The sequence below is a fragment of the Ahaetulla prasina genome, chromosome 7 (assembly GCF_028640845.1).
Source record: "Ahaetulla prasina isolate Xishuangbanna chromosome 7, ASM2864084v1, whole genome shotgun sequence".
Classification (NCBI taxonomy): Eukaryota; Metazoa; Chordata; class Lepidosauria; order Squamata; family Colubridae; genus Ahaetulla; species Ahaetulla prasina.
In genome coordinates this window covers 91,391,595-91,416,155 of record NC_080545.1, presented here as the reverse complement: position 1 = coordinate 91,416,155, position 24,561 = coordinate 91,391,595, and the positions used below count along the sequence as shown (strand labels likewise).

The 24,561-nt window shown below is 43.8% G+C and overlaps 1 protein-coding gene across 3 annotated transcripts in view; it reads right to left on the bottom strand.

Moving 5' to 3' along the window:
• SOX5 (SRY-box transcription factor 5) overlaps window positions 1-24,561 on the bottom strand; it is a 623,404-nt gene that overhangs the window by 210,091 nt on the left and 388,752 nt on the right. For 2 of the 3 annotated variants that reach the window (XM_058191771.1, XM_058191772.1), the window contains exon 7: window positions 16,127-16,247. In XM_058191771.1, coding sequence (XP_058047754.1) covers window positions 16,127-16,247 — 121 coding nt within the window. Of the gene's footprint in view, window positions 1-16,126; window positions 16,251-24,561 lie in introns of all 3 variants that reach the window. The other variant, XM_058191770.1, reaches the window with a different exon arrangement.

Sequence of the window (24,561 nt, the reverse complement as noted above, 5' to 3'; positions counted from 1 at the left end):
GGGAGGGAGGGAGAGAGGGAGGGAGGGAGAGAGAGAGAAGGAGGGAGGGAGCACAGAGGATGGGAGACAAATATATATATATATATATATTACAGCTCTGGCCCACCATGGCAGCTTAACCAGACATGATTCGTTTTGAAGGAAGCCCCAGCTCAGATCTCAAAGGTGCTTTTTCAAAAATCAACTGGACTGGTTGTTGTTTTTTTCTTGAGGAAGAAGAGGCATATGTGTTTTTTCCTCACACACACAAAAAAGAAACAGTCCAGTTGCCTTTTGAAAAAGCACCTTTGAGACAACCATGACCTGGATGACTGAGAATCTCCACAGACAACAGCTCAAATCTTTTTTCCTTTTGAAGGGATGGGTCCAATGTCCATTTTAATTTGTATTTGCACCACTCGCAGCTCTTGATCTACCTTTTGTCTGAAATGGTACAGAGTCTCTTGCTGAGCAGGGGGGGTTGGACTAGAAGACCTCCAAGGTCCCTTCCCACTCTGTTATTCTGTTACTCTTGCCTGCCACTCCATCCCAACCTGGGTTGGATTCACTTCATCCTCAGCTTTGCCGAGGAAAGCTTCTTAATATACCGAGCACCCCAATTTTTATTTAATGTATTTTATTAAATTTGTTTGCCTTCCGTCCCACCGCAAATGCGTGGACAAAGCATCAAAGTCCTAATGACAAAGGGGGGGTGTTGAAAAATACATTGGCTCCATTTAACAGCATTTCTGTAGAGAGTGGAGAAGAATATGGGGGGGGGTTTCCCCCCTTCTCGGTCTATGAAACAAAGTTATAAAGGGTGAGCCAGTTTTCCCAGTTCTCCTGGATAAAATGGGGCATTCCCCTGTTTCTCTTTTTGAGGGCCTTGCTTAGGTTTTAAAGGAGTGCTCTGAACAGTTTTTTTGGTGGGACTGCAAGAAAACTTGAATGCCATTTCCCCATCTCCCCATTGAATTAAAATTAAATTGGATAACAATGGATGGTGGTACATTTCGTGATTTTGCCCTTCCATCGCGTTCAAAATTACAATTTTGGAAATAAAATAAGAAATACAGGCAGTCCTTAACTTACAACAGTTCCTTTACTGACCATTCAAAGTTACAACAACACTGAGCATTTGTGTTGTAAATGTTGTACCTTGATGAAGGTATCTTTTCTTTTATGTACCCTGAGAGCATCTGCACCAAGACAAGTTCCTTGTGTGTCCAATCACGCTTGGCCAATAAAAATTCTATTCTATTCTATTCTATTCTATTCTATTCTATTCTATTCTATTCTATTCTATTTTTCATAGTTACGACTTTGCAGCAACTTCATGGTCACACGATTAAAATTCAGATGCTTGGCAGTTGGTTCTTATTTATGACCGTTGCTGGGTCCCAAGGTCATGCGATCACATTTTTGTGACGAGCAAACTCACCGGGGAAGCCAGATTCACTTAACAACCAGGTTACTAACTTAATGACTACAGTGATTCACTTAACAAACTGTGTCAAGAAAGGTCGTAAAAGGGGGCGAAACTCACTTACATGTCTCACTTGACAAGAGAGATTTTAGGCTCAATTGTGGTCGTAAATTGAGGATTACCTGTCGTTTATTACCTCACAAATTTGCGAGATTTTATCTAACGGCAGGACCAGGCTATGTCTTTAATTTGTTGTATTATTATTATTTATTATTTTATTATTTAATCGAATTTTTATACCGCCCTATCTCCCGAAGGACTCAGGGCGGTTTACAGCCCGATAAAAATACAAATATAATACAAAATAAAAACTAATTAAAAAACTTATTTAAATAGGCCAAAATTTAAAATTACAGTTAAAATAATAAAACCCCATTAAAATTAAATTTAAAATTGAAATTCTAGTCCAGTCCTGCACAAATAAATAGATGTGTTTTAAGCTCGCAGCGGAAGGTTCGAAGGTCAGGAAGTTGACGGAGTCCTGGGGGAAGCTCGTTCCAGAGGGTGGGAGCCCCCACAGAGAAGGCCCTTCCCCTGGGCGTCGCCAGTCGGCACTGCCTGGCAGACGGCACCCTAAGGAGACCCTCCCTGTGAGAGCGTACGGGTCGGTGGGAGGCAATCGGTGGCAGCAGACGGTCCCGTAAGTACAGGTAATCCTTGACTTACAACCATTTGTTTAGTCCCGGAAGTTATAACCACACTTTAAAAAGTGACTTATGACCCTTTTTCATATGACTGTGGCAGCAACCCCATTGTCACGTGATCAAAATTCAGATACGTGGCAACTGACATGTTTGTATGACGGTTGCTGCGTCCCAAGGTCATGTGACCACCCCTTGCCTCCTTCTGACGAGCAAAATCAATGGGGAAGCCAGATTCACTTAACAACCGTGTTAGTCACTTAACAACGGCAGGGATTGACTTCCCAACCGTGGCAAGAAAAGTCATAAAATAGGACACAACTCACTTAGCAGCAGTCTTGCTTAGCAATAGAGATTTCGGGCTCAATTATGGTCATAAGTTGAGGTGTGGTGTGTTTGGTAGCACTTTCCCCCTCCAGTGGTTATTTCCTTCGAATGGATCATAAAGCCTTCTGCCCTTATGACTACTTGTAAGATCAGTATCTATGTTCCATCTAATTAGCTTTGATACTATTGTCAAGTAGATTTAAAAAAACAAAAACCAACCCAAACCATTTCAAGAGTTTTGACTTCCCATTCTCCCCCTCAGGGCTTGGCAGTTTTCAGAAGTTGGATATCAGCTGACGGCACTTAAATTGGAAATTAGCCTTTGCAAAGCCTTGCTCATGGACCAAACAAGAAGAATTTTAATACTGCCCACATGATCCTCCATTAAAAGTAAAACATGTGATGATCTTAGCAAGACCAAATAAAACAGAAAAAAACATCAGCAATTCTGCCCGGGGGGGAAAGTTTGCGATATTTAAATCCTAAATGTTATCATCCCGTACCAGAAAGTGAATTTTGGGGTGGCCATTTGTTAAATACATTAATAAAATAAATGCATGTGTGTTTGTAAGCATGCACATAAGCAAACTTTTTTTTTCAAGAGGCAATTGGACTTTCTGTTTTTTCTTTGAAGATATTTTGCTTCTCATCCAAGAAGCTTCTTCAGTGCTTCTCATCCAAGAAGTTTCTTCAGAAAAACCAAAAAGTCCAGTTGAAAAAAAAAAACAACAACTTTGGGACAACCATGACCTGGATGACTGACAATCTCCACGGATACACAAGCAAACCTTACATGTTAGCTATCTTTTTGTATGATGATGATGATGAAGATGATGATGATTTAAACATGCAATTCAGTCAACTGAACATTCAAAAAGGCATCACAAATACCATTGACTAGTGCTAATGGTTGATACAGATTGCTGCCAGTGTCCTAGGTATCAACCAAGTATCTTCTTAAAATATATGATGTTCCAAGTAGTGCAGTTTTTTGCAGTTCCTCTGGTGTTATTGCAGGAAGCTGCAATTTCTTGATGTGTTTTGTAAAATTCTTGGACATGGTACCAAGTGCCCCAATAACAATGGGTATCATTGTTACATCCATAGCCATGTAGTTTCGATGGTCAGGTCGGGATATTTTGTGATTTTTTTCCAGTTCTTTTTCTTCGACTCTGGCGTCTCCTGGTACAGCAATATCAATAAACTGTATGCTTCGGCCCTCAACAAACATGATATCTGGTGTGTTGTGTTCCAAATGACGATCCATCTGTATTCGAAAATCCCACAAGATCTTCACCATCTCATTTTCGGTAACTTTTTCCATTTTGTGCTCCCATGATTTTTCGGATACAGGTATGTCGTATTTTTTACAATAGTGGCCAGTGGACTAATTTGATCATGTCTATCTGTGTAATCAGTTTGTGCGATTTTGCTGCACTCACATATTAAGTGTGAAACAGGTTCGACTTTGTTGTTGCAAAGTTGGCAGTTTGGATTGTCGATGGATTTTTGTATCTTTGCTTTCATGGCATTAGTTTGTAGTGCTTGTTCTTGAGCAGCGAGTATTAAATCTTCCGTTTCTTTCTTGATGGTTTCCATCTTAAGCCAGGCCCATGTCAAGTTGTCATCACATTTTCCTTCAATGTTTTTCAAGTGCTGTCCATGCAAAGCTTTGGTTTTCCAGTTTCGACCTTGTTGTTACAAAGCCGGCAGTTTGGATTGTCATTTTTACTGTTGTTGTTGTTGTTGTTGTTGTTGTTGTTATTATTATTATTATTATTATTATTATTATTATTTGCAAAAATTGATTCGTTGAATTACATACATACACATAAGCTATGGTTTTCCCAGTTGCAATGTATGGCTGTGAAGGTTGGACCGTAAGAAAGGCTGAGCGCCAAAGAATTGAGGCCTTTGAACTCTGGTGCTGGAGAAGACTCCTGCGAGTCCCTTGGACTGCAAGGCGAACAAACAAGTCAGTTCTAGAGGAGATCAACCCTGATCAACCCTGAAGATGAAACTCAAATACTTTGGCCACCTAATGAGAAAGAAGGACTCACTGGAGAAGAGCCTAATGCTGGGAAAGATTGAGGGCAAAAGAAGAAGGGGGCGACAGAGAACGAGGTGACTGGATGGAGTCACTGAAGCAGTAGGCATGAGTTTAAATGGACTCCAGAGGATGGTAGAGGACAGGAAGGCCTGGAGGAATGTTGTCCATGAGGTCGCGATGGGTCGGACATGACTTCGCAACTAACAACAACAACATAAGCCCTACATGGCATGGGGCCAGGTATCAGAGGAGCCCTGTCTCCCCAATGGGACTAGCCTGCCCTATTCCTGCCAGTGGAAGAGTCCTGCTATGGATCCCATCTGCTAAGAAATTCCAGCTGGTGAGTTCAAGGAGAAGAGACTTTTCTGCTGTGGCTCCATCCGTGTGGCAACATTCTACCACCAGATCTAAGAACTGCCCCCTCCCATTTGGCCTTCCAGAAGTATATTAAAATTTGACTTTGCCAATTGGTTTGGGACCCTGAGGGGGGCCACTCACCACTGAAGATGATTGATGGGGTAAGAAGACCTCACCCCTGTCCTGTCCATCATTTAGTTCTGGTTTCAGTGTTGGCTTTAACATCTTAATTTGTGTAATTTTTTAAATTATCTTTTCTTTTATGTACACTGAGAGCATATGCACCAAGACAAATTCCTTGTGTGTCCAATCGCACTTGGCCAATAAAAATTCTATTCTATTCTATTCTATTCTATTCTATTCTATTCTATTCTATTCTATTCTATTCTATTCTATTCTATTATTATTTTTCTATGTGTATATAACCTGCAAGCCATCCAGAGTCACCTTATAGGTGGCATAAAAATTTGATCAATAATGAATCAAGCAATTAGATCTCAGGGATGTGAAGAAAACCAGCAAGTGGTCCAGCGTTCATTAAACCGATTTAACTTCAGTGCATTGTCTTGTGCCAATTTTAAGGAGTAATTAGATATTTTATCATCTGAACTTTGGTAAATTTCTTTTTAAGTTTTTAAGTAATTTTTTTTTTAAAAAAAGTAATTTCTACCTGCACTAATTTGCCGTGTAAGAAAAATAAAATGTGCTGATTATACAAGGATTCTGTATCTGCCTTCCTAATGCACTTGGAATCAAAGGGATAACAGCCTTCCTGTCCATTAACGTCAGACTGCTGTGATCTGACTCAGCTTTTAACCAAACAAGAAATATTTAATTTTCTCCCTGAAATCAGCAGGACTTTAAAGAACTTATTTCAGAGTAGACTAAAATAGGAACTCATTTAATGCTAAATTATTTGTGGCAGTGTTTTTGTTTTTTTTCCCTTTTTTCTTTCAAGATAATAGAGAGTATCTCTTTAAAGAGAGAGAGAGAGAGAGAGAGAGAGAGAGGAGAGAGAAGACAGAATAAGAATTTTAACTAATTCCAGTGACAGACAGACAGACAGACAGACAGATAGATAGATAGATAGATAGACAGATAGATAGATAGATGATAGATAGATTTGTTTTCTGAGGTTTTCGCGGGTGTTTGTATGTAGGTCTTTGGTTATTCGGGTTTTCTCCCGTGTAAAATTGGAAGTGTCTTGGCGACGTTTCGATGAAGTCTCATTCGTCATCTTCAGGCTTCAGCTTCCCAGAAGCACGAAGCTGAAGCCTGAAGATGACGAATGAGACTTCGTCGAAACGTCGCTAAGACACTTCCAATTTTACGTGGGAGAAAACCCGAATAACCAAAGACCTACATACAAACATGTACATGAAGAAGAAAAATAGTAGATCACAAAAGAAACCAGCATGGATGCATAAAGAACTATCTGACAAATTGAAAGACAAAAAGGACAAATATAAAAAGTGGAAAGAGGGGCAAATAACTAAGGCAGAATATCAGCAAATAGCCCGAGCCTGTAAAGATGAAGTGAGGAAAGCTAAGGCTCACAATGAACAAAGGCTAGCGACAAAAGTAAAAAATAATAAAAAAAGCTTCTTCCAACATGTTAAAAACAAGAAAAAAGTCAAGGAAACAATTGGCCCATTGCTGGGAGAAAGTGGCAAGAAGATGACAAGCAACAGGGAGAAAGCAGATCTACTTAACTCATATTTTACATCTGTCTTTACACAAAAGGAAAAAACAATCCAACCTATCAAAAACAGCACTACAAAAAACAGATTAGAAACACAAGTTAAAATAGGGAAGAAAATGGTAAGTGAACACCTGTCTACCCTAGACGAGTTCAAATCACCAGGACCGGATGGATTACACCCCAAGGTTCTGAAGAAACTGGCAGACGTGATCTCAGAACCACTGAACTATATCTTTCAAAGATCCTGGAGCACAGGGGAGCTGCCAGAGGACTGGAAAAGAGCTGATGTAGTTCCCATCTTCAAAAAAGGAAAAAAAACAGATCCAGGAAACTACAGACCTATCAGTCTGACCTCAATACCGGGGAAGATTCTGGAAAAGATAATCAAGCAACGAATCACGAACACCTAGAAGCAAACAAAGTAATAACAAAAAGCCAGCATGGGTTTGTCAAAAACAGATCATGCCAGACTAATCTTATCGCATTCTTTGACAAAATGACAAAACTAGTAGACCAGAGGAATGCTGTTGATATAATTTACTTGGACTTCAGTAAAGCATTTGATAAAGTAGACCATAACCTACTACTAGATAAAGTAGAAAACTGTGGGTTAGACAGCACCACCACCAGATGGATTCGTAACTGGCTGACCAACCGCACTCAACGTGTAGTCCTCAACGGAACTACATCCACATGGAGGGAAGTATGCAGTGGAGTACCCCAAGGCTCTGTTTTAGGCCCAGTACTCTTCAACATCTTCATCAATGACTTGGACGAGGGGATAGATGGGGAACTCATCAAATTTGCAGATGACACCAAGCTGGCAGGAATAGCCAACACTCCAGAAGATAGGCTCAAGTTACAGAAAGATCTTGACAGACTTGAATATTGGGCGCTATCTAACAAAATGAAATTCAACAGTGAAAAAAGTAAGGTTCTACATTTAGGCCAAAAACAAAATGCACCAGTACCGTATATGTGGTACCTTGCTCAATAGTAGTACCTGTGAGAGGATCTTGGAGTCCTAGTGGATAACCATTTAGATATGAGCCAGCAGTGTGCAGCAGCTGTTAAAAAGCCAACACAGTTCTGGGCTGCATAAACAGAGGATAGAATCAAGATCACGTGAAGTGCTAGTACCACTTTATAATGCCTTGGTAAGGCCACACTTGGAATATTGCATCCAGTTTTGGTCGCCACGATGTAAAAAAGATGTTGAGACTCTAGAAAGAGTGCAGAGAAGAGCAACAAAGATGATTAGGGGACTGGAGGATAAAACATATGAAGAACGGTTGCAGGAACTGGGTATGTCTAGTTTAACAAAAAGAAGGACTAGGGGAGACATGATAGCAGTGTTCCAATATCTCAGGGGCTGCCACAGACAAGTGGGAGTTGGGCTGTTCTCCAGAGCACCTGAGGGTAGAACAAGAAGCAATGGGTGGAAACTGATCAAGGAAAGAAGCAACTTAGAACTAAGGAGAAATTTCCTGACAGTTAGAACAATTAATAAGTGGAACGACTTGCCTTCAGAAGTTGTGAATGCTCCAACACTGGAAATTTTTAAGAAAATGTTGGATAACCATCTGACTGAGATGGTGTAGGGTTTCCTGCCTGGGCAGGGGATTGGACTAGAAGGCCTCCAAGGTCCCTTCCAACTCTGATGTTATGTTATGTTATGTTAAACACCCGCGAAAACCTCAGAAAACATATATGTATATTATATATATATATATATATATATATATTATATATTCTAGGAGCAAATTTGCTCCTAGAAGCACGAAGCTGATGCCTGAAGATGACAAATGAGACTTCATCGAAACATCACCAAGAAGCTTCCAATTTTACGCGGGAGAAAACGCGAATAACCAAAGACCTACATACAAACACCCACAAAAACCTCAGAAAACACACACACACACACCCCCAAACGTGTACATATATATATATTTATTTATTTGTTTTCTGAGGTTTTCACGGGTGTTTGTATGTAGGTCTTTGGTTGTTCGGGTTTTCTCCCATGTAAAATTGGAAGTGTCTTGGCGACGTTTCGACGAAGTCTTATTCGTCATCTTCAGGCTTCAGCTTCGTGCTTCTGGGAGCAGTGTGTGATCGCAGCTGTTTCTTCCTTTTAACTGCTAGTGGGGGTTTGAGCTGATTGGGTGGGAGTTTGGCTGTGCTCTGATTGGATGGGGTTTTTTTTGTGCTCTGATTGGATGGGGGTGTGTCCTGTTTGGGTGGGGGCTTGGTTGTGCTCAGTTTAGTCTGTGTTGCAGAGGGATTTGAGCTGGTGAGCTGCATAGCTGTTGTTTGGCTTTGTAGTCATGCTACATCTTCATAGTGGGTGTCAGTCTGCTGCATGTATGGATTGGAGGGGTTTGAAATGGCTAATGTTGCAGCTGCGGTCTGGCTTCTGGTCCTGGGTCGTGCTTCATGATCAGTGTCGGTTTGGGTCTGCTTTCTGGGTGGATGTGTGGTGGTGACATCCTGTGTGGACCTCGTGAGTGTGGATCTGGTGTCATTCCTCATGTTAGGGACTCGTTTGTCAATAAGGGCAGGTTTCCAAATGGCTGGTAGGTGGGAGGTATCATCTCGTTTGTTCATGCTGTGTGGGCGTTTTTCTATCAGGGTCTTCTGGAATGTTCTGAAGACATGGCTTTGCCATTTGGCCTGGCAATCAGTCCGTCTTGATCTGCTTTTAGAATTCTAGGTGGTCTCCAAAGCCATGTGTGCTGCTGCTGATGACGTTCAGATGACCAATACAGAAAGATAAAAAGCTTTCTACAACAGTGGTGGTACAGAGCTTATAAAATGGTTTTATGGTTGCTAATTGATTGTGCTCTCCCATTGATTGTATAGTAAGGTTCTTGGCATTGTTTATGTTTTAACCTTGTAAGCCACCCAGAATCATGCATGCAAGATAGTAAGTAAAAAGGAAGGAAGGAAGGAAGGAAGGAAGGAAGGAAGGAAGGAAGGAAGGAAGGAAGGAAGGAAGGAAGGAAGGAAGGAAGGAAGGAAGGAAGAAACTAACTAACTAACTAACTAACTAACTTAGCAAGCAAACTTTCCTGCCAAGAGATTAATGTTCCACCATAAGAGCTATGCAATCTTTATTTGCTAGGGATGGAAAAAACAAGATTACTCTCCAGAAAGTAGTTAAGTACTGTATTAGGATAGAAAGGAAAAGTAAATGAAAATATAGCAGATGTACTGCTATAATTTAAGGAGAAGGACAGGGAAAGCCTGTGAGCAGAGTCAAGAGAGCAATCAGCCTAGAGCCGTTATTTCTTCACAAGGAGTTTAAGTCCAACCCTTCTTGAATTCCATTAACTCTTATCTAGCCCCAGTTTAGTGCTGTCATTAACTAGATTCTTGTTATAGGCATGAATAACAAAGCAGCTTAACTAGAACTCAACATGTGAATCTGATTCTTCCCACCTGACTGTGGTTAATATAATTCCTAACCATCTATTTCACTTATCCTCTAAAATTATAAAATCATTAAACCATTCACAATTTTTGAAGGAGCAGTAGACTTCACATCAGGCTTAGGGACCTGATATGGTTGTGTTGTGGTCTGCCTGCGGAGCTGGCAACAGAGTCGGACAGCGATGAGGCTGAGGAAGAACATGGACCAGTCCTGGAGTCTGGGGAAGGCCCGGATGAGGGCTCTGCATCGGAGGCAGAGGTGGGGGCAGGGGCATTTGGGAGTGATGTGTGGATTCCGGAGTCTCCAGAGGCTGATAGTAGTGAGGCAGAGGAACAGGAGGAGCCTGTTCCTAATGCACACATGAGAAGAGCTGCCAGAAGGCAAGAGCAGCTAAAACAAAGAGGACGACTCGGGACTAGGGCTAAGAGATGATTGGCCCCTTCCATAAGGCTTAAAAGACCAGCAACGGCATTTGGGCTTTTTGTCGGAAAACAACGTTGATAGAATTGCTCCTTGTCTTGCTGCATTTATTTCTTGTCGGCGTCTTCTGCTTTTGAACTTTTGCCAAGAAAAGCCTTTGGCAGTTTTCCTAATTAGACCAAGGTTAGTGAGAAGACTGAAGAATTGTATTATGAAGAATTTGCTTTGATTTAGTTTGGACGATGCTGAGAATGAGTTTAATTCTCAGCTGTTCTCATAAAGCCTGTTTGTTTTCGAACTGATTGCATCTACTACTACCTACTTGGGCTTGGGCCACAACAGGCTGGTCCTGGCACCTCGCAATGTATTTTTACTAATATTCCAGAAAATTCTTGGGACCTCAACCTATCTAAAAGTAATACTGGGTACTTTATATACAAATTGACATATGGAACACTGTTTCCCATCTTGATCTGCTTTTAGAATTCCAGGTGGTCTCCAAAGCCATGGGTGCTGTTGCTGATGAGGTTCAGATGACCAACGCAGAAGGGGAAAAAAACCTTTCTACGACAGTGAAGGCCTTATTCATGAAACGGTATCCCTTCCGGATTTCAACCCTCGCCTCCAAATAAACCCCCCCCCCCGCCCAACATCAGATCTGATTTCTATGGAGCTCTTTACATGCAGTGGAACGTATGATGATTTTGTTCTTTTGATTGTCACTTAGCATTAGGGAGAAATTGATCCAATTCAGCTTTCTTAATGAATTGAAGTAAAACCTTCTGGAACGTCTCGCCGACAGGCCACTGTAAAAAAAAAGGAGTCCCAGGGGCAACACAACAAAATTTTGGTTCATTTTCTTTTTCATTTCCATGGTGATCAAATAAATAAATAAATAAATAAATAAATAAATAATCATGTCAGCCTCCTGGGTGTGACGTGCCACACAGCTGCCATGGTGTTAATACATTGGAATTGAAAAGCAAACACATTTATACATAGTGTCACACCATGTTAAACAAGGAATTAATTGAATCTGCCAGTTCCGCTTAATGGGACGCATTCTTGGCCTTTTTCAGACCCTACCAAAATAGCCAAGTGAGATTCAGGGAGGCTCTGATGTCGAGCTGGCCAGGCCCAACCTGGCCACACCCACCCTGTTCCCCCCCCCCCCCCACCGAGGTCAAACACAACCCTGATAGTGTCCTAAGCGAAATCGAGTTTGACACCCCTGGTCTACCACAATTTGCCATGGCCAAATTGCCATCGGACAAATCACCGTGGGACAAGAATTACACTAATATCAAAGAAACGGTGGAATTGAATCGTTAGAGAAAGGTTGCAAAGAAAGGAGGGACAGAATGGAACGTGAATGACCAACATTAAAATATTATTTATTTTGAATCATTAAATGGATTCGTTAAATTGTCCTGCGGCGAGTTTAATTCCGCCAGTTCTGCTTTTATTCTGTTACCCTGCAAACTTTTTCACTCAGTGTACAGACATCGATGGAAGCACCCTGCAGTTCGGCATATGAAACATAAGTTCCGTAAAAATCATCATCGCCATCACGCTATTAAAAAGTAACATTATGGTATGGGCCTTGTCATTTAGCTTAGGTTTTTTGGTTGGGGTTTTTGGTTGGTTTTTCTTTTTTTTTTTTTTTGGCTTTGAAAATGAATTCATTTGCTTTCAGTGAAGTATCCTGGGCTAACAAAAGACAATTGACGAATTCATGAATCCGTCAATGATATACTGATGCGGACATAATAAAGCCAAAGAGAAGGACCAAAGGCTGTAGTTTTTCAGAACAAGAGAGCTTCAGATAGATAGCAAACTGATGTCAGAAGAGTTAGATAACCGGAAATGAATGAAGGCAGTTTTATGAAATTCCTAACCAAGATAAATCTGCTTGCTGAAACAAAGGCAGCTCCAATCTCTTCCTCCCCTCCTTCTGGGTTATTTGTTTTATTTTAAACAATCCGTGTCTTTAAAGACAGGAATATGCAAGGATCTATAAAAAGTTCAGATAAAAGGGTCCAAATACTCACACTTGCTGTTATGCACGCACACCAGTGGTGAAATCCTCCGTGGATTGCCACCGGTTTGCTGCCCGTGCATGCACAGTGTGCAAGAAAAGCACGCTGCACGCACATGCACAGTGCATGCCAAACACACGCTGTGCGTGCGCATGTGCAATGCACACCAAACGTGCAGAAAAAGTCAACAAGGTAAGTTGAAAAGTGAGGGGGGAGGAAGAGCTGTGCCACATGATTTAGATTCACTAGAAAACAGGATTTCCTGCTTTAAATTCTAGTGAATTTAAATTGGGTGGCACAGCTGATCATCGGAAATATCAGTTCGGAAAAACCGGGAGCTTTTTTTCCTACCAGTTCGCCCGAACTGGTAGCTTTTATCCTTATCTGTTCGCCCGAACCAGTGCGAACCAGTAGCATTTCACCCCTGACGCACATGCACAAAAGAACCCGGACGGACAATCCTCTGAAAGCAAAACCTTCCAGAATTAATCTTCAACTTTCCAGCCTTTAAACCCATTGTAAACTTGTGCTTTGTTTTCGTCCATAAACTGAGAGGCATATGTTAGCCTCGATCTATGCACCGAACTCCCATTGAGATTAATGGTGCTTGCACGTTATTGGGAGGTCGTTTGCAAAAAGAGCAAATTAAACCTCTTCATTAAGTACAGAACAGGTGGTTTAGGAAGGACATCTGACTAAATTCTTGGGTTCTTCGCTTTTTCTTTCCTCAGTTGGAGGGCATCGCAAGCAAGGGCTGGCTGGGAGGCATGGTGAATGGCCTGGATTTCCAATCTCTCTGGTTCAGTTGGCTTGGATTTAACCTCTGCAATGTCTTTCTATTAAAAATATTCCTACTTATATTTATATGTATAGCCCCTTCCTCTTTTGCAGGGGTGAAATCTCCCGGTTCGGACCTGATCGCCTGATCCGGTAGCGATGGCGGCAGGTGGTTCGGAGAACTGATAGCAAAAATCCCTGCCTCCCCCCATGCCCGGCTGAGCCGCGCGATCATCAGAGGGTTTTTTTTTTCTTTTAAAAGCATTTTTTCTTCAGCCGAAAAAATGCTTTTAAAAGTAAAAAAGAAAGCTTCTGATGATTGCGCGGCTCAGCTGGGATAGTCAGAACCTTTTAAAAGCATTTTTTCTACAACCTCTTCGGCTGAAGGTTCTGGCGATCAGGCAACTCAGCTGGGATCGTCAGAACCCTTGAAAAGCTTTTAAAAGGCTCCTCTGGTGATCCCAGCTGAGTTGCCTGATCATCAGAGGCTTTTAAAAGCATTTTTTACAACTTCTTCGGTCGAAGAGGTTGTAGAAAAAATGCTTTTAAAAGTAAAAAAAAAAATAAGTTGGCCACGCCCACCCAGTCACATTACTCCCCACCCCCACCAAGCCACGCCCACAGAACCGGTAGTAACAAATTTTACATTTTACCCCTGCTCTTTTGCTACATTGCAGGTGGACAGATGTTCCTTCTCATATTATCACCTCGTATACACCTAGTCCTTGACTTATAACCGTTGGTCCAGTAACCGTTCGAAGTTACAACAGCATTGGGAAAAGGAACTTATGATCTTTTTTCACACTTATAGCCTTTGCAGCAGGTCACGTCATTAAAATTCAGGCGCATGGCAACTGGCTCATATTTATGACGGTTGCAATGTTCCGGGGTCATGTGACACCACCACCCCCTTTGGCAACAAGCCAAGTCAACAGGGAAGCCAAATTCGCTTAACAGCTGTCTTATTAACTTAGCAACTGCAGTGATTCACTTAACAGCCATGGCATGAAAAGGCGTAAAATGAGGCCAAATTCGCTTAACAACTGCCTTGCTTAACGATGGAAATGTTGGGCTTAGTTGTGGTCGTACGTCGAGGACTATTGGCTGCTTCCAGACGACAACCCTGATCTAGTGACCGATTAACCACTATCGCAAGGCAAATATCTGTGTGTAACAGCAATGAATGAATGATAACAAATGTCCCGTGAAAAATGACAAGCTGTTGTGACTCGTCCTCCCTCCTCTCCTCAGCTGGGCCCCTCCCGTCTCCAACTGGGCCTTTTATCAGACTCCGAGTCTGATAATGAAGATGAATGGCCTGTCATGACTCCAGCCCCCGGCCCTGGCCCCATGCCTGGAGAGGATTCCAGGAGTGGGGGAACAAGCCCGATAAACCTCATTCATATAGCGTGTGTTCCTTTGGCTCAGCCATCAGAGCAGGACGTCAACCAGGTGCTGGAATTACTCGGCCCTACTCCCTCTGACCCCTCCCTTTCCCAGAAGCTGCCAGCAGATCCAGCTGAAGACAATTCAGAGTGGGAGGACCCTCGCTTCCGGAGATCTGAGAGGCGACGCCAGCAGAAGGAGGGGTGGGGCAGGCCTGGATAAATGCTGAGTCATGGAGCCACACCCCACAGCCTATATAAATGACCTGCTTTTGGCATTCCAACCTTGAGTCAAGCAAAGTCTTATCGAGTTTGCTGATATCGGACTCTATCGCTGAAGTCACAACTTGGACTCCTGCCTGCCCTGATAAACCTCGGAGGAACTTGGCAAGCTGCAGAGGCTTCATTGCCAAATTGGTTACGGACTTCCTTGACTCATTTGTCGGAGTGGGGGGTGGGACACGATACAAGCATACGTGTGCCCACATCAGGGAACATATTTTCATAATTTTTTGCCTCCAGGAAGTTGCACATTCTCAAGGCTGAGGGTTTGCTAGCAGTAACATTAACTCGCTTACCAGTGGTGAAATCTGAACTGGTTTACTACTGGTTCGCTGGCACCAAATGCGAGGTGCGCGCGCAGTGCATGCCAAAAGGAGGCATGCGGTAAGTAGAACAGTGCGCGCGTGGGTGGTTGGGTGGTGATCAGCTGTGGCACACAATTTTTTTTTATTTTTAAAAACATTTTTTTACAGCGTATTCGGCCAAAGAGATTGTAAAAAAATGCTTTTAAAAATAAAAAAAAGGCTCTGACAATTGTGCGGCTCAGCTGGGATCGTCAGAGCCTTTTTTTTTTATCTTTTAAAAGCACATTTTTTACAACCTCTTTCGCCGAAGAGGTTGTAGAAAAAATGCTTTTAAAAGAAAAAAAAATGCTCTGACGATCAGGCAACTCAGCTGGGATCATCAGATCCTTTTAAAAGCATTTTTTTACAATTCTTTGTCCGAAGAGGTTGTAGAAAAAACGCTTTTAAAAGAAAAAAAAAAGGCTCTGACGATCAGGCAACTCAGCTGGGATCGTCAGAGCCTTTTTTTTTTACCTTTTAAAAGCATTTTTTTCACCCAGTGGTGATACGAGGGAAGAAACTGACCCTGTGTCTCATTGTCTTGACATGCAGTACCCTATAGCAGGGGTCTCCAACCTTGGTAACTTTAAGACTTGCGGACTTCAACTCCCAGAATTCCTCAGCTAACTTTGCTGGCTGAGGAATTCTGGGAATTGAAGTCCGCAAGTCTTAAAGTTACCAAGGTTGGAGACCCCTGCCCTATAGCACCATCCCAAGGTGAGGAGTTGAAACCATTTGTGTCTAGGACCTGAGAGGTCTGCAGATATTTTCTCGGCCCACCTCCTGACCCACGCAATATACAGTTTGAAGGAGGATGGGCCTGTCTCTGATTGCTACCCCAGGCCAGCTCATGTACGGCCCACTTTAGGCACATCACACCTGCTTGAAAACAACGAACTCAACTTACTGCAGCCTGTCTTGTAGCTGAAACCAGGTGGCAGGAGGAATCCTTGCTGGGCTGCTGCTGCTAGAGTTCGCTGGTCTGGAGGAAATACGGGGATCATTAGCGGTGGTAGCTGACCTTGGACCTGCTGGACAAGAAGTGGTAAACATCAAACCAAATATTACAGCTTAACAGGTAGCCTTAAGATTTCAGTCGGCAGTTGTCAGGTATCCTTCCAGAGGCTCATGGTTCTGACTGTGTTGTGCCTCACCCGCCCCCCTCTCCGCACCCGGGCCCCTCTCATCTCCTGTTATCTCAGCCAGGGACTGATAGTGCAGACGAATGGCCTGGCATGCCTCCAGCCCCCAGTCCTGGCACCATGCCTGGACAGACGGAGCAAGACGAATGGCCTGGCATGCCTCCAGCCCCCAGTCCTGGCACCATGCCCGGACAGACCGAGCAAATAAACCCCTCCCCCACAGCATGTGAGCATGAGGAGCATGAAGCCAGTCACGAGCTGGAATTGCTGGCAGCTGGAGGGTGGACGGATCCACGCTTCCGGAGAATGGAGAGGCGACATCAGCAAAAGGAAGGGAGGGGCAGGCCTGGATAAGTGCTGAGTCATGGAGCCACACCCCATGGCCTATATAAAGGATCTGCTTTCTGGCATTCTTTGAGTCAGGCAAACTCTACTTTGGATTGCTGAAGTCACATCTTGGACTCCTGCCTGCCCTGAGAACTCTGACAGAACTTTGGCAAAGCTGCAGAGGCTTTGTGGCCACGCTTGATACAGACTTCCCCGACCCGGCCGTCAGAGGAGGAGTAGGGACACGACAGACTGCATGAAATTCTGCGTAGGCAAAGAAAGAGATTTCCCCCCCCCCCGAGATGTTTCTTTCACCGGGTGAAGTTGAGTTCCTGGGGTGGCCAAAGTCCTGAAACGTGGTGGAAAGCCTGAAGGGTTTCCGCCACATTTAGTCTGTGTACATTTAGCCTTTGATACAATAGAGATATAATAGCAGAGCAAGATTTGGGAAGCTTTTTTTTTTTTGCAGCAGCAGCAGTAGCAACAGTCAACAAACAACTTTAGAGAGAGGCCTAATTGTGAGATCCTTGGTGCTCTCTGAGCTTGGTTGTTCTCTTGGAGACGTTTCCTTATCCAACTAGGCAACATCATCAGTGTTAGGCGGGAGTGGGGTTTGCTCTCTTCTGACACTGATGATGTTACCTCGCTGGGTAATGAAACGTCTGCAAGAAAACCACCAAGCTCAGAGAGCATCAAGGACCCCACAGTCGTCCTCCTCCCCCCACAAACCACACTTCCTTCTAGCACTGATGATGTTACCTCGCTGGGTAATGAAATGTCTGCAAGAAAACTACCAAGATGAGAGAATATCAAGGACCCCACAGTCCTCCTCCTCCCCTCCAAACCACACTTCCTTCTAGCACTGATTTTATTTATTTATTTATTTATTTATTTATTTATTTATTTATTTATTTATTTATTTTATTTTATTTTTATTTATTTATTCGTACTTTTATACCGCCCTATCTCCCTAAGGACTCAGGGCGGTGGACAGCCATATAAAAACACACAAATATACAAAATAAAACATTCATCTAAAAAACTTATTATAAAGGCCAAATATTTAAAATAACATATAAATAATAAAACCCAATTTAAAACCAAAGCTAAAATTTAGTCGTTTAAAAAATTTAAAACCCTAGTCCAGTCCTGCGCAAATGAATAGATGTGTCTTGAGCTCGCGGCGGAAGGTCCGAAGGTCAGGAAGTTGGCGGAGTCCTGGGGGAAGCTCGTTCCAGAGGGTGGGAGCCCCCCACAGAAAAGGCCCTTCCCCTGGGCGTTGCCAGTCGGCACTGCCTGGCCGACGGCACCCTGAGGAGTCACTCCCTGTGAGAGCGCACAGGTCGGTGAGAGGCATTCGGTGGCAGCAGACGGTCCCGTAAGTAACCCGGCCCTATGCCATGGAGCGCTTTGAAGATCATTACCAGAACCTTGAAGTGCACCCGGAAAACCACAGGCAGCCAGTGCAGTCTGCGGAGGAGAGGTGTTACGTGGGAGCCACGAGGGGCTCCCTCTATCACCCGCGCAGTGCATTCTGAACTACCTGGAGTCTCCGGGTGCTCCTCAAGGGAAGCCCCATGTAGAGAGCATTGCAGTAGTCCAGCCGAGATGTCACGAGAGCATGAGTGACCGTGCACAAGGCATCCTGGTCTAGAAAGGGGCGCAACTGGCGAACCAGGCGAACCTGGTGAAAAGCTCTCCTGGAGACGGCCGTCAAATGGTCTTCAAAAGACAGCCGTCCATCCAGGAGAACGCCCAAGTTGCGCACCCTCTCCATTGGGGCCAATGACTCGCCATATAAATGATGATGTTACCTAGTTGGGTAATGAAACGTCTGCGAGAAAACCACCAAGCTCAGACAGCATCAAGGACCCCACTGAAATTCAACCCTGAGTTACTAATATTCTCTCCTATTTTTTGGCTCATGTAGATTAGATTACAACTGTAGTACAGGTAATTGGAAATTGGGAAATATATTACAGTCCTTGATTTTTGGGACAATCCGAGTTTGGAACTATCCCCACCTCTGTGGACCACAGAAAGAGCAATAGCACCACACAGATCTATTCTGAGTCCATTTGGATCTCGAATAAGATTTTTTTCCCCTTTGTTGACTCCATCCCTCATCCTGTTCTATTTTTAGAGTCACGCACCTTTTAAAAATAGTGTTGCAGAATTGTTATTTGAGCAGTTCTTTAATAATGACATGTTATTGTGGTTGTATGAATTCAATTTCACTTGACCAAAACATTTCAGCACCTGCAGAGTTAACGACTATCATTTTTATTTTATTTATTGTTATTTGTCCAACACAACAGTGTATATATAAGTATGAGCATGAAATAACCATACAAATTGGATACAATCAAAGGGAACATTAGGACAGGAACGGTATGGTCCAAGCGCTCTGCTCACAGTATACCCCTATGCAGTGGTGGGATTCAAATAATTTAACAACTGCTTTTCTGCCCTAATAACCAGCTGAGTAGGCGTGGCTCAGTGGTCATGTGACCATATGGGCGTGGTCAACTCAACGTCATTCAGGTCGATGGATGCTTCGCCTTAGCTGTTACAATGTAATACAGGTTAACCAGAGAGGCAGTTTCTGTAAGCAGGGCAATAAAGGTTAGTCTAGAAACACCACCAGAATGTTTCCTTCCTGCCTTCCTTACAGGATTAGCTCTGTCAAGTGGAAGAAAACAAAAGAAGATTTCTTCCAACAACCGGTTCTCTGAACTGCTTAGAAAGTTAACAACCGGTTCTCCCGAATAGGTGCGAACTGGCTGAATCCCACCACTGCCCCTGCGGATGTCTGTAAAATTGAAGGGGGTTTACCCCAAGGTAAATGCATATACTGTACAAAGAAATTTTAATGACCCTGGAATAATCCTGTTACTGCCTTAATTGGCCACCTTCTCCTCTCCCTTTTAAATGACAAAGACATTTCTTTCGCCTTTGAAGGTGAATTGAATTTTTGCATTGTATTCTTAGGCAAAGAACCAGGGGGAAGGAAGGAAGGAAGGAAGGAAGGAAGGAAGGAAGGAAGGAAGGAAGGAAGGAAGGAAGGAAGGAAGGAAGGAAGGAAGGAAGGAAGGAAGGGGAAAAGGAGCAGGAGAAGAGTTCCATGTATGAAAATGACTTTGCCAAGCAAAGAAGCTTCAAAACAGAACTAACTCAAAACACTAATAGAGAGACAGATGGTTCCACTGAAGTCTTTGCTGCCAAAAAAAAAATATATACAAAAAAAGAAAGAAAAAAACAGAGTGATGTTATTGAAGCTGGCTGGAAAGTTCTCTGATGGCTGCAAACACTCTTGTCCCATTTTAAGTGTTAACTCTGCCTCCAGGGCTAATATAAACTAAAGCAACATAGACACACACACACACAGTAGTACTTGCCGACACACGAATATGCGCACAATCAGACATAGCCCTACAAGTCTGCACTTGATTACAAGAGAGTTCTGGATAAACTAGCCAATGTGTTGTATTAATGCATTCCTGACTGGGAAAGGAGCCATTAGGAAAATTAAAAAAAAAAAAAAAGCTATTGTCACATTTTTATACTGTTCTTTACTTCTTGAATAAAATGCTTAATACAAGAGGGGAGAGGAGAGGGAAGGGGAGAGGAAGAGAAAGGAAAGATGGATGGATGGATGGAAGAAGGAAGGAAGGAAAGGGAGAGAGGAAGGAGAGGGGAGGAGAAAGGAAAGATGGATGGAAAGAAGGAAGGAAGGAAGGAAGGGGAGAAGGAAGGGGAGGAGAGGAGGGAGAGGGGAGGAGAGGGAAGGAGGGAGAGGGGAGGAGAGAAGAAAGGAAAGCTGGATGGATGGAAGGAAGGAAGGAAGAGGGGAGGAGAAAAGAAAGATGGATGGATGGATGAATGGAAAGAAGAACTAAGAACTAAGGAGAAATTTTCTGACATTTAGAACAATTAATCAGTGGAACAACTTGCCTCCAGAAGTTGTGAATGCTCCAACACTGGAAATTTTTAAGAAAATGTTGGATAATCATTTGTCTGAAATGGTGTAGGGTTTCCTGCCTGGGCAGGGGGTTGGACTAGAAGACCTCCAAGGTCCGTTCCAACTCCGTTGTTGTTGTTGTTGTTGTTGTTGTTGTTGTTGTTGTTGTTATTACTGTTATTATTATTATTATTATGGAAGGGGAGGATTGGAGGGAGAGGGAGAGGAAAGAGGAAAGGGGGGAGGAGAGGAGGAGAAAGGAAAGATGGATGAATGGAAGGAAGGGAGGAAGGAAGAAGGAAGGAGAGGAGGGAGTGGAGAGGAGGAGAAAGGAAAGATGGATGGATGGAAGGAAGGAAGGAAGGAGAGAAGGAAGGGGAGAGGAGGGGAGGGAGGGGGAGGAGAGAGGAGAGGAGAAGAGGGAGAGGGGAGGGGAGGCGAGGGGAGGGGGAGAGGAGAGGAGAAGAAAGGCTTAGGACCGGGTTATTTATGGGACCGCCTGCTGCCACCGATAGCCTCCCATTGACCTGTGCGCTACCACAGGGAGGGTCTCCTCAGGGTGCCGTCAGCCAAACGATGCCGGCTGGCGACCCCCAGGGGGAGAGCCTTCTCTGTGGGGGCACCTACCCTCTGGAATGAGCTTCCTCCAGGGTTACGATCACTCCCCGACCTCCGGACCTTCCGACGTGAGCTCAAGATCCTTTTATTTTATCGCGCGGGGCTGGCCTAATGTGTTATGGTTTTTAATTGGGGTTTTACTATTGTTTTTTAGCTGTTTTAATGTTTAGCCAAATTTCAATTAGATTTTTATAGTGTTTTTTAATCTATTTATGTATATTGTTTTATGTTGGCTGTAAACCGCCCTGAGTCCTTTGGGAGAAGGGCGGTATAGAAATTTAATAAACTAAACTAAACTTTAATAAACTAAAGGAAAGATGGATGGAAGGAAGGAAGGAAGGAGAGAAGGAAGGGGAGGGGAGGAGAAAGGAAAGAAAGAAGGAAGGATGGAAGGATGGAAGGAAGGAGAGAAGGAGGGGAGGAAAAGACAAGACAAGACAAGAAAAGACAAGAAAAAAGAAAAGAAAAGTACCAGATGACTTATCTTGAAGGTAAGCAGAGCAGAAAGTTGGTGAATGATTTTTTACAGGGAGACCAAAATATCTCAGACAAAACAATCTAATTTTCTTTACAAGCTAAGCAGAGCAAGGAAAAAAATTTAATACCAGTGTTCCATTTCATTTCTAAAGGAGATCAATGCTCAGGTAATGTCACTGCTATGAAAAGGTAGCATAACAACGAGTGAGGAATCAAATGCAGAAGATGCCCCCATGCTGTATTTATTTTTGAGGGTGGAGGTTTCTTTGCCTAGACTTGTTGCTAGGCTACACGCGGGAAAACGTTTACAGATCCTCTTTCTCCACCTTCTTCTAGCTTGGCTTTCAGTGGTACTCAATGACATCCCGGATATCAGGGCATCCGCCACTAAGGGTTAAAAAATCCACCCCAAAATTCTGTATCTAAATGCCAAACAAGTGTTGTGCCTCGTCCGCTTTCCCCGCAGCTGGGGCCTTCTTATATGCTTCCGAACGTTGAGGAATGTCCTAGCATGCCTCCCGGCCCCAGCCCTGGCTCCATGCCCAGGGCTGGGCAGAAGAAGAAGCGCCTCCAGCCCCCAGCCCTGACTCCATGCCCAGGCAAACGGAGCAACTAGACCCCTCCCCCTCCCCCACAGCATGTGAGCCTGAGGAAGGTCAATTACCAACAGCTGCAGACTGGAGAGACCCTCGCTTCAGGAGAATTGATAAGCGGCGTCAACAAAAGGAAGGGAGGGGCAGGCCTGGATAAGTGCTGAGTCATGGAGCCACACCCCATGGCCTATATAAAGGATCTGCTTTCTGGCATTCTCTGAGTCAGGCAAAGTCTACCTTATCTTGCTGAAATCACTTTCTGGTCTCCTGCCTGCCTTGAGAACTTTGCTAGGACTTTGGCAGAGCTGCAGAGGCACGCCTGATTCAGATTTCCCTGACCCGGTCATCAGCGGAGGAGTGGGACATGACATCAAGGGCCGAGCCATACCCAACCACCTTGGAAGGTTTTGACCCTTCCTTGCAGGCACCCGCTACTTTCCATTCTGTGAGAGCTGCCAACTATTTAAATAAACTATTTTAGTTTCCTGATTATTGGATATTAAGTGCCATCATCATTCCATCAGTACAGTTTTGAAACAGCGATTTTATTTTATTGCTATTTTGATACCTGCGAACCATCTAGAGACCCAAGGAGCACCGAGACAAGAGAACCGCTGCACAATTAAGCAAACAAACAAACGAAGTGGGGGAGCCTAGATTTAGAGATCTGCAGACTACTAAACATTTCTAATCGGGGGGCAAGTTGCAGAAACAGCCATATGTCTTCTTGTAGCGCATCCAACTGTTTTCCATGCAGAAATATGAAGAGTCTCCAGAGTTGAGATATATATATATTTTCCCCTTCTCAACCTAAGTTTCGGGAAAGCAGCAGAGGTGGGTTTCAGCAGGTTCTGACCAGTTCTGGAGAACCGGTAGCAGAAATTTTGAATAGTTCGGAGAACCGGTAGTAAAAATTCTGACTGGCCCCGCACCCCATCTTTTCTCTGCCTCCCGAGTCCCAGCTGATTGGGAGGAAAGGGGGATTTTGTAGTAACCTTCCTCTGGAGTGGGGAGGGAATGGAGATTTTACAGGATCCTTCCCCTGCCATGCCCACCAAGCCACGCCCACAGAACCGGTAGTAAAAAAATTTGAACCCACTACTGGAAAGCAGCTGTGATATTATGGCAGCCTATAACTCTTAGAATCCCTTACTTGATGGGCCAGGGGTTTAAGCCAGTGGTGAAATCCAATTTTTTTTACTACCGGTTCTGTGGGCATGATGTGGCTTGGTGGGCGTGGCTTGGTGGGTGTAGCAGGGGAAAGATACTGCAAAATCTCCATTCCCATCCCACTCCAGGGGAAGGATACTGCAAAATCCCCATTCCCTCCCCACTCTGGGGCCAGCCAGTGGTGGTATTTGCCAGTTCTCTGAACTACTCGAAAGTTCTGCTACCGGTTCTCCGAACTGCTCAAAATTTCTGCTACCGGTTCTCCAGAACCTGTCAGAACCTGCTGGATTTCACTCCTGGTTTAAGATACCCTAATCTAGGAACCGTACAGTCAAGTCTATGGTTTTCCCAGTTGCAATGTATGGTTGTGAAAGTTGGACCAGAAAAAAGGCTGAGCGCCAAAGAATTGAGGCCTTCGAACTCTGGTGCTGGAGAAGATTCCTGCGAGTCCCTTGGACTGCAAGGTGATACAACCAATCAGTCCTAGAGGAGATCAACCCTGACTGCTCTTTAGAAGGCCAGATCCTGAAGATGAAACCTAATGGCCACCTAATGAGAAAGAAGGACTCACTGGAGAAGAGCCTAATGCTGGAAACGATTGAGGGCAAAAGAAGAAGGGGACAGCAGAGAACGAGGTAGCTGGATGGAGTCACTGAAGCAGTAGGCGTGAGCTTAAATGGACTCCAAAGGATGGTAGAGGACAGGAAGGCCTGGAGGAACATTGTCCATGGGGTCGCGATGGGTCGGACACGACTTGGCAACTAACAACAACAACAAACCTAGGAACAACCAGGAGAATTAGTCAAAGAGTTTGACCACTCAGCAACTGAATAGAACATAGTTGGGAATGAAGGGGCCAAAGCCATGTTAACCTCTTTAAGGAAAAGAGAGAGAGAGAGAGAGTGAAGGGCTTACTAATATGGATGGTCCTTGATTTACGACCACAAATGGAACTCAACATTTGAGACTGCCAGACAGTTGTAAAGTGAGTTTTGTCCCATTTTTACAACCTTTTTCTCCCACCGTTGTTAAGTGAATCACTGCAGTTGTTGCT